We start from the raw sequence: 12,506 nt of genomic DNA, 5'->3' as shown, positions 1-12,506 counted from the left end.
TTTGAACTCACGACCCCAAGATCAAGAGTCGTGTGCTCTACCGACTGAGACAGCCAGGTGTCCCCCACATTGTAAATTAGGAAATCAAATCAATCACTAGAACAATAGAGGCTCTTAGCGCTGGATTTTTTATCCTGGACTCCACAGATGGATTTCAGGGGATTGTGAGCCTTCTAACATTTTATCCAAAAAGTCTATTCTGTATATATGTGCACATTTTTCTGGATATCCCTAACTTTCAACACATTCTTAAACAAATCCCTAACCCAAAGGCTAAGAATGATTTAAGAGATCTTTTTTCCTCCTTAAGAGAAAATGCCAGGTTTAATAATTTACACAAAGATATCAAATGGAAAGCCGGAAGGGGCAGCCTCCACAGCAGTGACCACGAACACTGATTTTGTCCGACACTGAACACAAGTGGAGATGCCCGGGGCCGTTCTTTCAAACCATGTAGAATCTCACCTATTGAAGGACAGGAGTTGTTCGTGAGCACACTCAGTGCCCTGCTGACTGTCACAGAGGCGTTTCCTCCTCCGGAAACTGCCATCATGGCGGGATCCTGTGGCCAGTGCCTTTCTGAGTCCATGGCCTGGGTGCTCTCTTCTTCCTATTTTAGCAGCAGGCTGGAGAAAGAGGGCCCTGTGAGTATGTCCCCTCGGAGCCAAAGTGCATCTGGTAAGGAGGGGCCAAGGTTTATGCATTAAAGCCCGTGTCCAGCACACTATGAGCCTTGACCACATGTGCAGACCAGAGACCATGCCGGCCTACCCCTCGCATTGCCCTCCATCTGCCAGGTATTAAAAGTCAGCTGCCTGATAAAAGCATTTGCAAAATTCAATTTTTCTCTATTTTTTTTTTTTTTGTACAAATAGAAGGTGTCGAGAACATGTACCCTTTTGTAAAAGCAGCCCAGCGTTGTGGAAAGACTGTGGCCTTTAAAATCTGGTAGATTAGAACCCTGGCTCCCACCGCTGTTGGCTTCATAACCTTGCAAAATGTAAGCAGCATTCAGAGCTTCAGTTTTCCCGTCCGTAAGAATCATCACACCAAATTTATGAGTCTGTTCTGGCAATCTAATAAGTTTTTTTTTAATATAAGGATTTATTATAATAATACAGGTCTTCCAAGATTGTGGATTAGAGATAAATATGAACTGAATAATATATAGCAAAGGCCCAGTCAATGAGAGTCAGTATTATGATTAATACCATAATTGGGAATATAGATTTATGCAAACAAACTGCCTTAGCAGTTCACGTTGAAAACGCAGTACAGAAGTTCACGGCTTGTTGTGAGTGGAAAGGAACTGAGATGCACCCCCCTCTCCACTGGAGGGACAAAGGGCTAAGGCCAGGGGAACATGCCGTCCATCCACTGCTATGCAGCGCCCAAGCCCAGACAAGAACCCATGTTAATGCATATTCCCTTATTTCCAGAGTACAAGCCCAGATTTGTCCATACCCGGCAAACACGTTCCTTGTCCGTCGAATTTGAAGGCGAAATATATGACATAAACCTGGAAGAAGAGGAATTGCAAGTGTTGCGACCCAGAAACATTGCCAAGCGCCACGATGAAGGCCACAGGGGGCCCGGAGGTCCCCAGGCTGCCGGCGACGGGGACGCAATGCTGACAGACAGAGACAATGCCCTGGGCCTGCCCACCACCGTCCGAGTGACTCACAAGTAGGAAGGCTTTAGGTGTTCTCGGGGCCTGGGTTCCCAGTCATCTTCCCCTCTCCATTATCACTGTTTTGCTTCTTTTTTTTTTATTATTATTATTAAAGATTTTTATTTATTTGACAGAAAGAGAAATCACAAATAGGCAGAGAGGCAGGCAGAGAGCGGTGGGGGGAAGCAGGCTCCCCACTGAGCAGAGAGACCGATGCGGGGCTTGATCCCAGGACCCTGAGATCATGACCTGAGTTGAAGGCAGAGGCTTAACCCACTGAGCCACCCAGGCACTCCACTCTTTTGCTTCTTCATAAAAAGTGATATTGCTCGGCTGTACAGGGTCCAGAGGTTGGCCTGCAGAACAACTGGAGTTTAAAGAAGCAAGGGGGTGTCCAAACAGTTGTACATTTGGACACGTGCCTTGGGTTCAGTTTCACGTGAAGGCTGATCTGCTGGGAATTTAGCCAGAGCAGTTCTATCACATCTTAACTTAGCGGCATGGAGCTCTGCCCTTGAACAGTTACCTTTGTGGGAGTCTAGGAACTTGATAGAAACCAAGACTGGCCTGTAGTGGCTCAGAGGAGCTGTACACTCATACCCCAAAGGAGGACTGAGAGTCCAGGAGAAGCTTCTGGAGAGGTGGGATGTGGTGGGAATGGAGGTAAGATGCAGAAACACCTAACTAGCCAGGGCAGATCCCAGAGGGCAAGGAGGGCCTCAGGAGTTATGGAGGCAGGGAAGGAGATGATTACCCCACAGCTGTAATGCACCACCTCCTTCTCCATTTCCTTCCAGAATCGTTACTCTCATGAGAGAGAAAAATTTTTCTTTCTGAATTTAGTAGCCAGGGTTTTTTCTTTCTCATTCTATCACTTTGGGGAGACCTGGTATTACGAGCTCTGGCAGGATTTTTTATCTTTGGGACTGATCTTCCCGTGCCTGTGCAGTTGACCTTGAACAAGACAGGGATTGGGGACACAGACCCTTCCCCTATTCCACAGTTGAAAATCCACTTATAACTTTTGACTCCCCAGAAACTTAACTGCTAGTGGCTTACGGTGGACCAGAAGCCTTAACAATGATATAAACAGTCAATTAACACTTATTTCATATGTATCATATACGATATTCTTACAGTAGTGTAAGTTAGAGAAAACAGTGTTGTTAAGAAAATCATAAAAAAGAATGAGGAGAAAATATGTTTACAGCTCTGGACTGTGTTTGTTAAAAAAAAAAAAAAAAAAAAAAAAAAAAACACCTTTAAGTGAACCTGTGCTGTTCCAGCCTGTGTCATTCCAAGGTCAACTGTAGTTGTTAGAATTACATGCTAGGAGATTCAGACCAGGATTTGTTTCTCTTTCAGTACCGATCAACCCCCTATCCCAATATTTCTATGCCGTAGGGGTATTTCTTTGCTTCGAACTGAATGGGGTACTTGAGGCAGAGTCTTTGTAACAAAATGAATAGGATAATAACCCCTTTCTAACTCTGCATCTCTTCAGTCAGACAACTTGCTTCCATTGTAACCGTGGAAACCTCCATGTCTCCTATGTAGTTGACAAGGCTTTCAAATCTGGACTTTTCCGGTGGTCGCTGTTCTTGCGGACATGAATATTGAACGTTGCTGTAAAAGGGGATCTCAGTAAGGGTCTCTGACGCCATCCTTTCTGCACCCGGATGTCCAGGAGACATTCCCACATATCCTTGCCTAGGGCTCAGCTTCAAACTACTGCTTGCCTCCAAATTAAGAGTTTAGAAGACAATGTTGTTCCCTTTGCTATTTCTAATGGTTTTTTTTTTTTTAATGCAGATTAGCTTATAAACCTATTTCTAATGTTCTGGGTTTGTTTTTTTTTGCAGGTGCTTTATTCTCCCAAATGATACAATCCACTGTGAGAGAGAACTGTATCAATCGGCCAGAGCCTGGAAGGACCACAAGGCGTACATTGATAAAGAGGTTAGCCACGGCTGTGATTGGAAGGTGTAGTCCAAAGGCAAACCCGGCTCGCCAGCTCCATGGTGGCCGGGAGGGCTCGTTGTGTGTCCACTTCATTTATTTTATTTTTTTTTTTTTACAATGACATCAACGTGAAAAATAGCGTAGCAACGTATTTATCTTTCCCTGGAGATAGAGTGATCATCCTCTCTGAAAACAAAATAGGGAGTGAGAAAACCATGGGGATTGGCTCGAGGACCTGTCGAAATCTCCTCGAGGAAATGATCCAGTCGTAAGCAAGGCACCTGCTGATGTTTGTCTCAGCGGGAACATGAGCGGGAGGACCGGAACATCATCGGGTCATGATCATCATGACCAGCGGGAACATCGTGGTAGACATGCTCTGTGCCCAGTTTGTTTCCAAGCTAATTACCATCTCAGAGGATAGCCGGAATGATGGAACACAAAAGACGAGGTGAAAAGAGGGGCACTCGGCACACAAAATCCTGATCTTCAGATGTCATTGTTCAAATATGTGTCTTCCAGATTGAAGCCTTGCAAGACAAAATTAAGAATTTAAGAGAAGTGAGAGGACACCTAAAAAGGAGAAAACCAGAGGAATGTGCCTGTAGTAAACAGAGGTGAGTGCGGACTCCTGGCGGTCTTGCTTCCAAACTTCTGTTTCCACAAGCTCCAGGGATAAGAACTGGGCTTATTTCTCTCTTACGCCAATAGAAAGCTTAATAAATTGAATTTGTTACGTACACTGTAATGACCTAAACTCCTTAGGTTAAATGAAATATGTCATAAACCTAAGCCGAAGCTTTAAAAAGCCCTATTAAGCTAAGATCGTTAAAGTAACTACTTTCTTTCACTTCACTTCTGCTTTTGTTGTTGTTTTCTTTTCTTTTCTTTTCTTTTCTTTTCTTTTCTTTTCTTTTTTTTAAGGGACGCCCGGGTGGCTCAGTTGATTGAGCAATTGTCTTCAGCTCTGGTCATGATCCCCGGGTCTCAGGATCAACCTTCATGCTGGGCTCCCTACCCAGCAGGGAGCCTGCCTCTCTCTCTCTCTGCCCCTCCCTCCTGCTCAGCTCTCCCTCTCTCTCTCTCTTTCAAGTAAATAAATAAATAAAATCTTTAAAAATAAAAGAAAATGAACTGTCTGATCGAATGTGAGACTACGAAGACTCACTTTTCAATTTTCTTGCCCGTAGCTACTATAATAAAGAGAAAGGTGTAAAAAAGCAAGAGAAAGTGAAGAGTCATCTCCACCCATTCAAGTAAGTGAGTCTCTGTTTTCCGCATTTGCTGGGAGTGGAGGACTGTCCACTGGGCACTTCTGAAACATAGTTGGGGCCCCTACGTTCCACGTAGTGCTGCTTGCAAGCAAGCAGATTTAGCCAGGAAGGCATAGAGCCCAAGAAGTTGAAAACAAAGCCCATACCTTGCCAAGAGACCACGGGGATGCTTTCGGAATCCTTTGAGCGGGAACCACAAGGAGTTCTGCTCTAATTCTGAGTGTGTTTTCCATCCGTCTGTGGGGTGGTACCTGGATTTTATTCTATGCCCTGCTTTCTCTGGATAGTGATTGGGAAATGGAACCGTCTTGAATAGGATGGTGCGTTCCACAGAGTGGTCTGCAATCATGCTGAATTCTGAAAGTTGGGAGAAATACACATTTTTTTAAATAACAGTAAAATTTGCACGTGAAGGGGATTTTGGATTGAGCCTCAACAAAAGTTGAGTACTTTATGGAAAAAAAAAAAAGCAAAATAATAGCAAAAGGAATTCTTTCCAAGCCATCTAATCCCACTAACCATGGACTTTATTGCCAATGAGTCCCGAGTCCCCATGGAGTTAAGCCATTTGTCCAAATGCTGTGGTTAGCGGGGTCCATGGATTCATGCTGACATTCCTTTCCACCAGTGTTTCCATGTAAATAAGAAAGAAAATGTTGATCCTTTCAAGCTCAGTAAAATTCTAAGAGAGTTGTCACTTAACGAGTTTGTCTTCACTCTTGCCTATTAGAGTTCGAGGTCCTCTGTGAAAAAGAAAAGTCATTCATTATTGTGTGTCTGCCTCTTTGTGTGAGGTTCATAAGGACGATAATATTTTTAGTCAGGAAAGTGCTTTCTGATCCCGAACGCATCCCTTCTACTGGAACAGGGAAGCTGCTCAGGAAGTAGACAGCAAACTGCAGCTTTTCAAGGAGAACCGCAGAAGGAAGAAGGAGAGGAAGGAGAAGAAACGCCAGAGGAAGGGGGAGGAATGCAGCCTGCCTGGCCTCACCTGCTTCACCCACGACAACAACCACTGGCAGACGGCCCCATTCTGGAACTGTAAGTGTTGCACGGTTTTGGTTTCGAGGGTTTTTTTTTGGTTTTTAGAAATATATTCCCCAGTTTTGTGGCACCTGGGCGGCTTCATGGGTTAAGTGTTGACTCTTGGTTTTGGCTCCGGTCATGATCTCAGTGTCGTGAGATCAAGCCCCACATGGAGCTTCTCACTCAGCATGGAGTCTGCTCCTGACTCTCCCTCTCCCTCTGCCCCTCCCCCCCACTCACGCTCTCTAAATAAATACATAAAATCTTTTAAAAAGTCATTCTTGGGGTTCCTGGGGGAGTTCAGTGGGTTAAGCCTCTGCCTTCAGCTCAGGTCATGATCTCAGGGTCCTGGAATCGAGCGACCCCCGCATCGAGCTCTCTGCTTGACAGGGAGTCTGCTTCCTTCTTTCTCTGCCTACTTGTGATCTCTCTCTCTCCCTCTCTATCAAATAAATAAATAAATAAATAAATAAATAAATAAGATCTTTTAGAAAAAGAAAAAAAGTCATTCTTTTCCCCAGTTTTATTGAGCTCCAATTGACACACAGCACCTTCCAAGTTTAAGGTGTATGGCATAATGACCTGACTTCTGTGTATGACCACAGTAAGTTCAGTTCACATCCATCACCCTATCTGAGTTGCTGCTAACTGCCGCCATGTGAAGAGACACCGACTCACATGACAGTTACTAAGATGAGGGCTTCAGCAGCCTGAAATCGGGGATCTAGAATGATTTAAGAGGAGACCATCATATTGTGTTCTGTACCGGCAACTAGAATGATCTTGCCGAAAATTACTATTTTCTTTGGAAATCAGTTTCCATATTTTATTTGAAAATACCATGCTCTCCCTGGGTGTGTCTCCTGATGGTGTTATTTCACATACGGCCCACTCCAGGCAGAGCTCCTACCCGGTAAGGCTGGGTTTAGTCTTATCTGTTACCAAATAGCTAAATGGATGGAGTCTTGCCTTGAATACATTTTATTTCTGCTTTATTTCATGTCATGTTCTAAGTGTAATAAAAGGAAGGGAAAACCCCTTCAATGCAGGGTCTGTATTTGAAATCTCAGTCCTCTTTAGTACCTAACACTATGCCCACAGAAGAATAGGGACTTTAGAAAATATATGGTTTTACATGGAATTGCTGATGATATGACTAATAGCAATGTGCACTTTTTTTTTTTTTTTTTTGGAGAGAGGGCACAAAAGCAGGGGTGAGGAGTAGGAGGGTAGAGGGAGAGGAAGAGAGACAATCTTAAACAGGCTCCACACCCAACACAGAGGCAATGCGGGACTCAATCTCACGACCCTGAGATCGTGACCTGAACCAAAATCAAGAGCTGGACACTTAACCAACTGAGTCACCCAGGTGCCCCATCGACTGTAAACTTTTAAAATTCACACTTACAGTGCTTTAGGGGCCTATGCACAGTATTAACAGAGGTCATCTAGAAATAGTGCCCTCAATTTTTGTGACACATCATCTGATTGAAGTCTTACCATCCCAGGAAGTAGCTAACACTGCAGACCTTCTCCTTGAAAAGAGCCCAGGAGACCACCTGTGTCAATATTTCTCAAAGTAGGATTTGGATACCCCAGGAACCCCAGATGATTCTTGGGGATTTCAGTCCTATCTCTGAGGATTTCTGTTTTATCTTTCCATTTTGATGCTTTTTGATTTCAGTGTCTAAGTTTGCATTTTCATTTCCAGCCACATTGAGGCCAAGTGAAGTCTTAGACTCATAGCATTTAATGTTTAATCTCGTTCCCTAAACTGGGGCATGAGGATCTCTGAGGGTCATTCAGGTTGCAGGGGTCCGTCCTCCACCAAGATCCGGGCCAGGGCACCAGAGGCACAGCAGCCTGAAAAATCGTTTCTGCGGGGCAAGGATGAATAGATGAATAGGCAAGGAGCAATGGGGACATTTAGGGCAGGGAAACTGCTTTGTGTGACACTAGACTAGTGGGTACACGGCGTTATACATTTGTCAAAACCCATAGAACATACAACACCAAGAGCGAACCCTAATGCAGACTATGGACCTTGGGTGATGACGTGTCAATGTCGGTTCATCTGTTGTCACAGATGTGCCACTGTCATGAGGGATGTGGCCAGTGGGGAAGGTTGGGCATCATGGGCATAGGGTTCTCTCCAGAAATTCTCTGCCTTCTGCTTAGTTTTGTTGTGAACCTTTTTATGCCCTAAAAAGTCTATTAAAATAAAATTGGGGAAAAAAATCATTTCTCACTCATTGTTTAAAACCTCTTTTTCAGCTTGAGTGTGTTTAATATTGGTTGCTGGTTGGGGGGAGGGGGGAGGTGCCTGAGTGGCTCAATTGGTTAAGCATCTGCCTTCAGTTCAGGTTGTGATCCCAGAGTCCTGGGATGGAGCCCCAGGTCGGGCTCTCTGCTCAGCAGGAAGCCTGCTTCTCCCTCTCTCTTTCTCAAATAAATAAAATCTTAAAAAAAAAAAAAAATACTGGATGAGGGTTAAGCAGTATGTAGTTATAAGAGTATCTCCTCTAGGGACACCTGCGTGGCTCAGTCAGTTAAGCATCTGCCTTTTTTTTTTTTAATATAATTTTTTATTTTTTATAAACATATATTTTTATCCCCAGGGGTACAGGTAAGCATCTGCCTTTAACTCAGGTCATGATCCCAGTGTCCTGGGATCAAGTCCCTTATCAGTCTCCTTGCTCATCAAGGAGTCTGCTTCTCCCTCTGACCCTCCCCGCTCTCATGCTCACTCTCGCCCTCAAATAAATAAATAAATCTTAAAAAAAAAAAAAGGATTAAATGAGTTAATACATGCAAAGTACATAATGGACAGTGAATGCTCATTAAGTGTACCTATCCCAATTGTTTTTAAAAAAATCTTGCTGGACAGCACACTTTGAAAATGCAATTATCATTGCAAGAAAGGTCAACAAATTTGGAAACTGCCTTTCTATAAAAGAAGACCAGGTAGTTTGTTTTGTTTTGTTTTGTTTTAATTTGACATCTGTTTTGTATACTTTCCACAGTGAACCTCTGCGTGGTACGAAACGGTTCATAGTCATAGCCCGCCCATTTCATCTTAAAAATTGTTGGGACACCTGGGTGGCACAGTTTGTTAAGCACCCCACTCTTGGTTTCCACTCAGGTCGTGATCTCAGGGTCATGAGACTGAGCCCCAAATTGGGGTCTGCACCGAGCTGGGAATCTGCTTGAGATTCTCTCTCTCTCCCTCTGCCCCTCCCCCCATGCATGTGTGCGTGTATGCTCTCTCTCCCAAATAAATAAATCTTCAAAAAAAAAAAAAAGTTGTCTACAATGATCAGAATAATCCCCTTTCTGCGTACCATTTGTGAGTGTGACCATGACGCAGAGAACAAGCAAGGGCACAGCGTCCTTCTCTGTACTATGTAACTATTTTTTTTCCTTTTTTAAGAAAAGATCAAAATAACCATAATACAAGTTCTGATCATTTCCTTCCCATTCTCCACTCACTCACCCTTGCTTCAGAAACCACTGCCTGATGGTGGGGGGCAAATGAACGTGCCGGAAACCTCACGGTGGCCTGAAGTCTGTATTCACGATCATAGATGGCCACTGTTCTCCCCATTCTCCACCTGTTCCCACGGCAAACTGTTTAGGGAGGAGTAGAGTATAATTTTTTTTTATAATCCAACCACATAGTAGTTACAAGACAGAAAATGTGCCCCTTGCAGTATAAAGATAAGGAAATGTTAGAACGGCTAGCCTGCTCCCTTCTCATTGTTGTTTCCTTCTTTTCATTTCGCTGTTCTGTGTTTACAACAGTGGGATCGTTCTGTGCCTGCACGAGTTCTAACAACAACACCTACTGGTGTTTGCGGACTGTCAACGAGACGCATAATTTTCTTTTCTGTGAGTTCGCCACTGGCTTTTTGGAGTATTTTGATATGAATACAGATCCTTATCAGGTAAGTCGGTATGTTTTCGTGGGATGACACCTGTTGACGGTGAACAGCCGGAACCTGAGCTTACCCCTCCCGTCCTGGCCTCTTCGTCTGCAGCTCACCAACACCGTGCACACGGTGGAGCGGGGTATTTTGAATCAGCTGCATGTACAACTCATGGAGCTCAGGAGCTGTCAAGGGTACAAGCAGTGCAACCCAAGACCGAAGGGCCCGGAAGTTGGTAAGGGGGGAATAAGGTTTTGTGTTTTTTTGTGTTTTGTTTTTTTTCCTGTATTTTCTGGGAAATTCTTTGTGTTGTCGGGTTTTCTACCTGTGAAGTGTTTCCAGGCATAGACGCAGAGAGTTTAGGATACTTACACGGGAGGCTTGCCAGGCAATTCCGAATGTAATGTGTTCTCTGAGTTTACCTCTGAGAGCATTAATGAAACAGCTATCGCACCAAAGATTGGGTGAGTGTTTCATTCTAGTTTCTCGCACACATTGGTTCTCCTAGTGAATCCTCCTGAACGAAGCATCCACTGGGGCAGGTTGGATGAAATCCTGGGGGATTTATCTGTTCTTGCTGTCAACAGGCATAATATAGACTCAAGGCAAACTGGGATATCCTCAAATTTTTAGGTGAATTTGGACAGAAACACCCAGTGCCCTGTTTCTGCTTATCCCACAGCTGGGAGCTGCCCCAGGGGAATCCCTGCCTGGAACATGGGATTAGATTTCTTTTCCCAGGATTTTCCCTCTGAAACTAGAGATACTTGAGTAATGCACTGTCTGGGGCTCTAACAGCGTTGGAGGGCCCATACGGAATCAGCCAGATGTCCCCTCTCTGGGCTGCTGTGTTAAACTTACTTATCGCTTTGTTTCATAGAGCTGCAGATCTTTTCAGTCTGTCCCCGCCCTTTCCTAGTTGATGGGAATACTGATTTCCTCGTAATTCTGGTAGAACTATAAATTCCAGCAGTCCACAGAAGGAAGGAGAAGGAGCTGGCACTGGCAAGAGCATGCGTGTCAATAGGGCTGGCCAACCCCAAAAGGGCAAAGTGCAGGGTGCCCAAGCAGGGGAGGACACTTTGCAGGAACCCCTTGTATGCAACAGCAAGTCCTGGGTCATGTGACCAGAAAGGGGGGAGTGCCCATCCCCAAAGGATCAATGTCCACCACCAGTCATTTCTACCATTGTAGGGTCCTGAGGCTTTCAAGCTTTGAAGGGAATTTCCTAATTTTCCTAAGGGAAATTCCTTAATTAAATTAAATTCCTTAATTTCCTAGGAAATTATAAATCCTGCGAGGGGGGGTTACCTCACAGCCATCAGCCAATCCTTCTTCATTAACACCTTACTCAGATGAATGGCCAGCAGAAAAGGGCAATCCTGATTTGCAAAAGAGGTCTTTTGGTCACGAACCCACTGAGCTCAAATCTTTCCAGATATCCTTGCTTCTCTGAGCTTTTCCTCAAATCTTAGCCTTTCATACACCAAGAAGAGGAGAGGGGAGGTAAAAAGCCCAATAAGGCCTAGAAATTAAAGCAGTTTTAGAAGCATTAGAAATATGACACCCAAACATTTCTCCCCCAAAAGACCTAGCTCTCTTACAGGTGGTGACATAACTGCCCAGAGAAGTCTGACAGTCCCTTGATGGGATGACACACCCGGGGGGAGCCCCTGAGGGCTGTTGGCCCAAAGTAGTCCTCTCCACCTTCTAGACATTTCCTCAGAGAGATGACCATTGGCCCCCTTTTTTTTTTTTCAAGTGTTTTGTCTCAAAATAACCAGGATTTTACTGAGACTGGAAGGACTTCTCTTCCTGCTCTTAAATGGGCTCTCCTTCCTTCCCATTTCTTTCATGTCTCAAATGAACTCCTCTGCATTTTTATCTCAGACCTTTTTATTTATAGCCCTCAAGCCTCATTTTGAACCCGTCTCTAGAAAAGTCCTGTGGGACTCCAGCCCTGTCTGCATTTAACACAATCTGTTTCTTTCCAGGATTTAGATGTTGTGCATGGGAAACTACGTAGTGAATGGTGTTATGAGTTCTAAAGCTAACGTAAATTACTCTTGTATTTTCCTATGTCAGGAAATAAAGATGGAGGAAGCTATGGCCTGCACAGGTATTCACCCTTTTTTATTCTCCCCCCGCAGCTTCTTTTCCCAATAATTGCATGATCCAGCCATTTCAACTAATTTCCGTTTCTCACTGTGTAGCACAGAGCATAGTGTGGGGTGCGTGCACATGCTAATAACATTCGCCACCAGATTGTGTCATTGGTTGCGGATCTGTCATTTTGCTTTTAATCAGCTGACTGTCACCGCGGGGTGTCTCTCAGAGCCTTGCCTCCATATGCGTTTGCTCATTAGATGATGCTTTTAAGCATGGAATGATGTGAAAGGGGAAAACAAACAAACAAACCAGAATGATCTTTGGGAACCCTGGGGAGGAGTTGGGAGAATGATTTCCCTTGTGGGGCTCACATATGGATTTGCTGGAGAGGCTTCATGGAAACTAGTTTGAGATTTTTATGAAATATAATGTTAAAGACCCAGAAGGAGTGATGGGAATTTCTAGAGCATTCTGAAGCTGAAGTTGGAGGAAATCGAAAGAGCTTCCTTGCTAAGAGGCCTTAATTAACTTGGGTGG

The 12,506-nt window shown here is 44.3% G+C and overlaps 1 protein-coding gene across 5 annotated transcripts in view; it reads left to right on the top strand.

Moving 5' to 3' along the window:
- The window catches only part of SULF1 (sulfatase 1), a 172,793-nt gene that overhangs the window by 146,129 nt on the left and 14,158 nt on the right, over positions 1 to 12,506 (top strand). For all 5 annotated transcript variants that reach the window (XM_045063218.1, XM_045063217.1, XM_045063219.1 and 2 more), the window contains 8 exons: positions 1,440 to 1,686; positions 3,535 to 3,631; positions 4,157 to 4,251; positions 4,825 to 4,890; positions 5,777 to 5,949; positions 9,736 to 9,878; positions 9,972 to 10,095; positions 11,946 to 11,979. In XM_045063218.1, the coding sequence (XP_044919153.1) occupies positions 1,440 to 1,686; positions 3,535 to 3,631; positions 4,157 to 4,251; positions 4,825 to 4,890; positions 5,777 to 5,949; positions 9,736 to 9,878; positions 9,972 to 10,095; positions 11,946 to 11,979 (979 nt within the window). The remainder of the gene's footprint in view (positions 1 to 1,439; positions 1,687 to 3,534; positions 3,632 to 4,156; positions 4,252 to 4,824; positions 4,891 to 5,776; positions 5,950 to 9,735; positions 9,879 to 9,971; positions 10,096 to 11,945; positions 11,980 to 12,506) is intronic.

The sequence above is a fragment of the Mustela putorius genome, unplaced genomic scaffold (genome assembly GCF_011764305.1).
Source record: "Mustela putorius furo isolate JIRA1106 unplaced genomic scaffold, ASM1176430v1.1 tig00003846_pilon_pilon_pilon, whole genome shotgun sequence".
Taxonomy (NCBI): domain Eukaryota; kingdom Metazoa; phylum Chordata; class Mammalia; order Carnivora; family Mustelidae; genus Mustela; species Mustela putorius.
The sequence above is the reverse complement of the archived record's forward strand: the minus strand, read 5'-3'. Positions and strand labels throughout refer to the sequence as shown.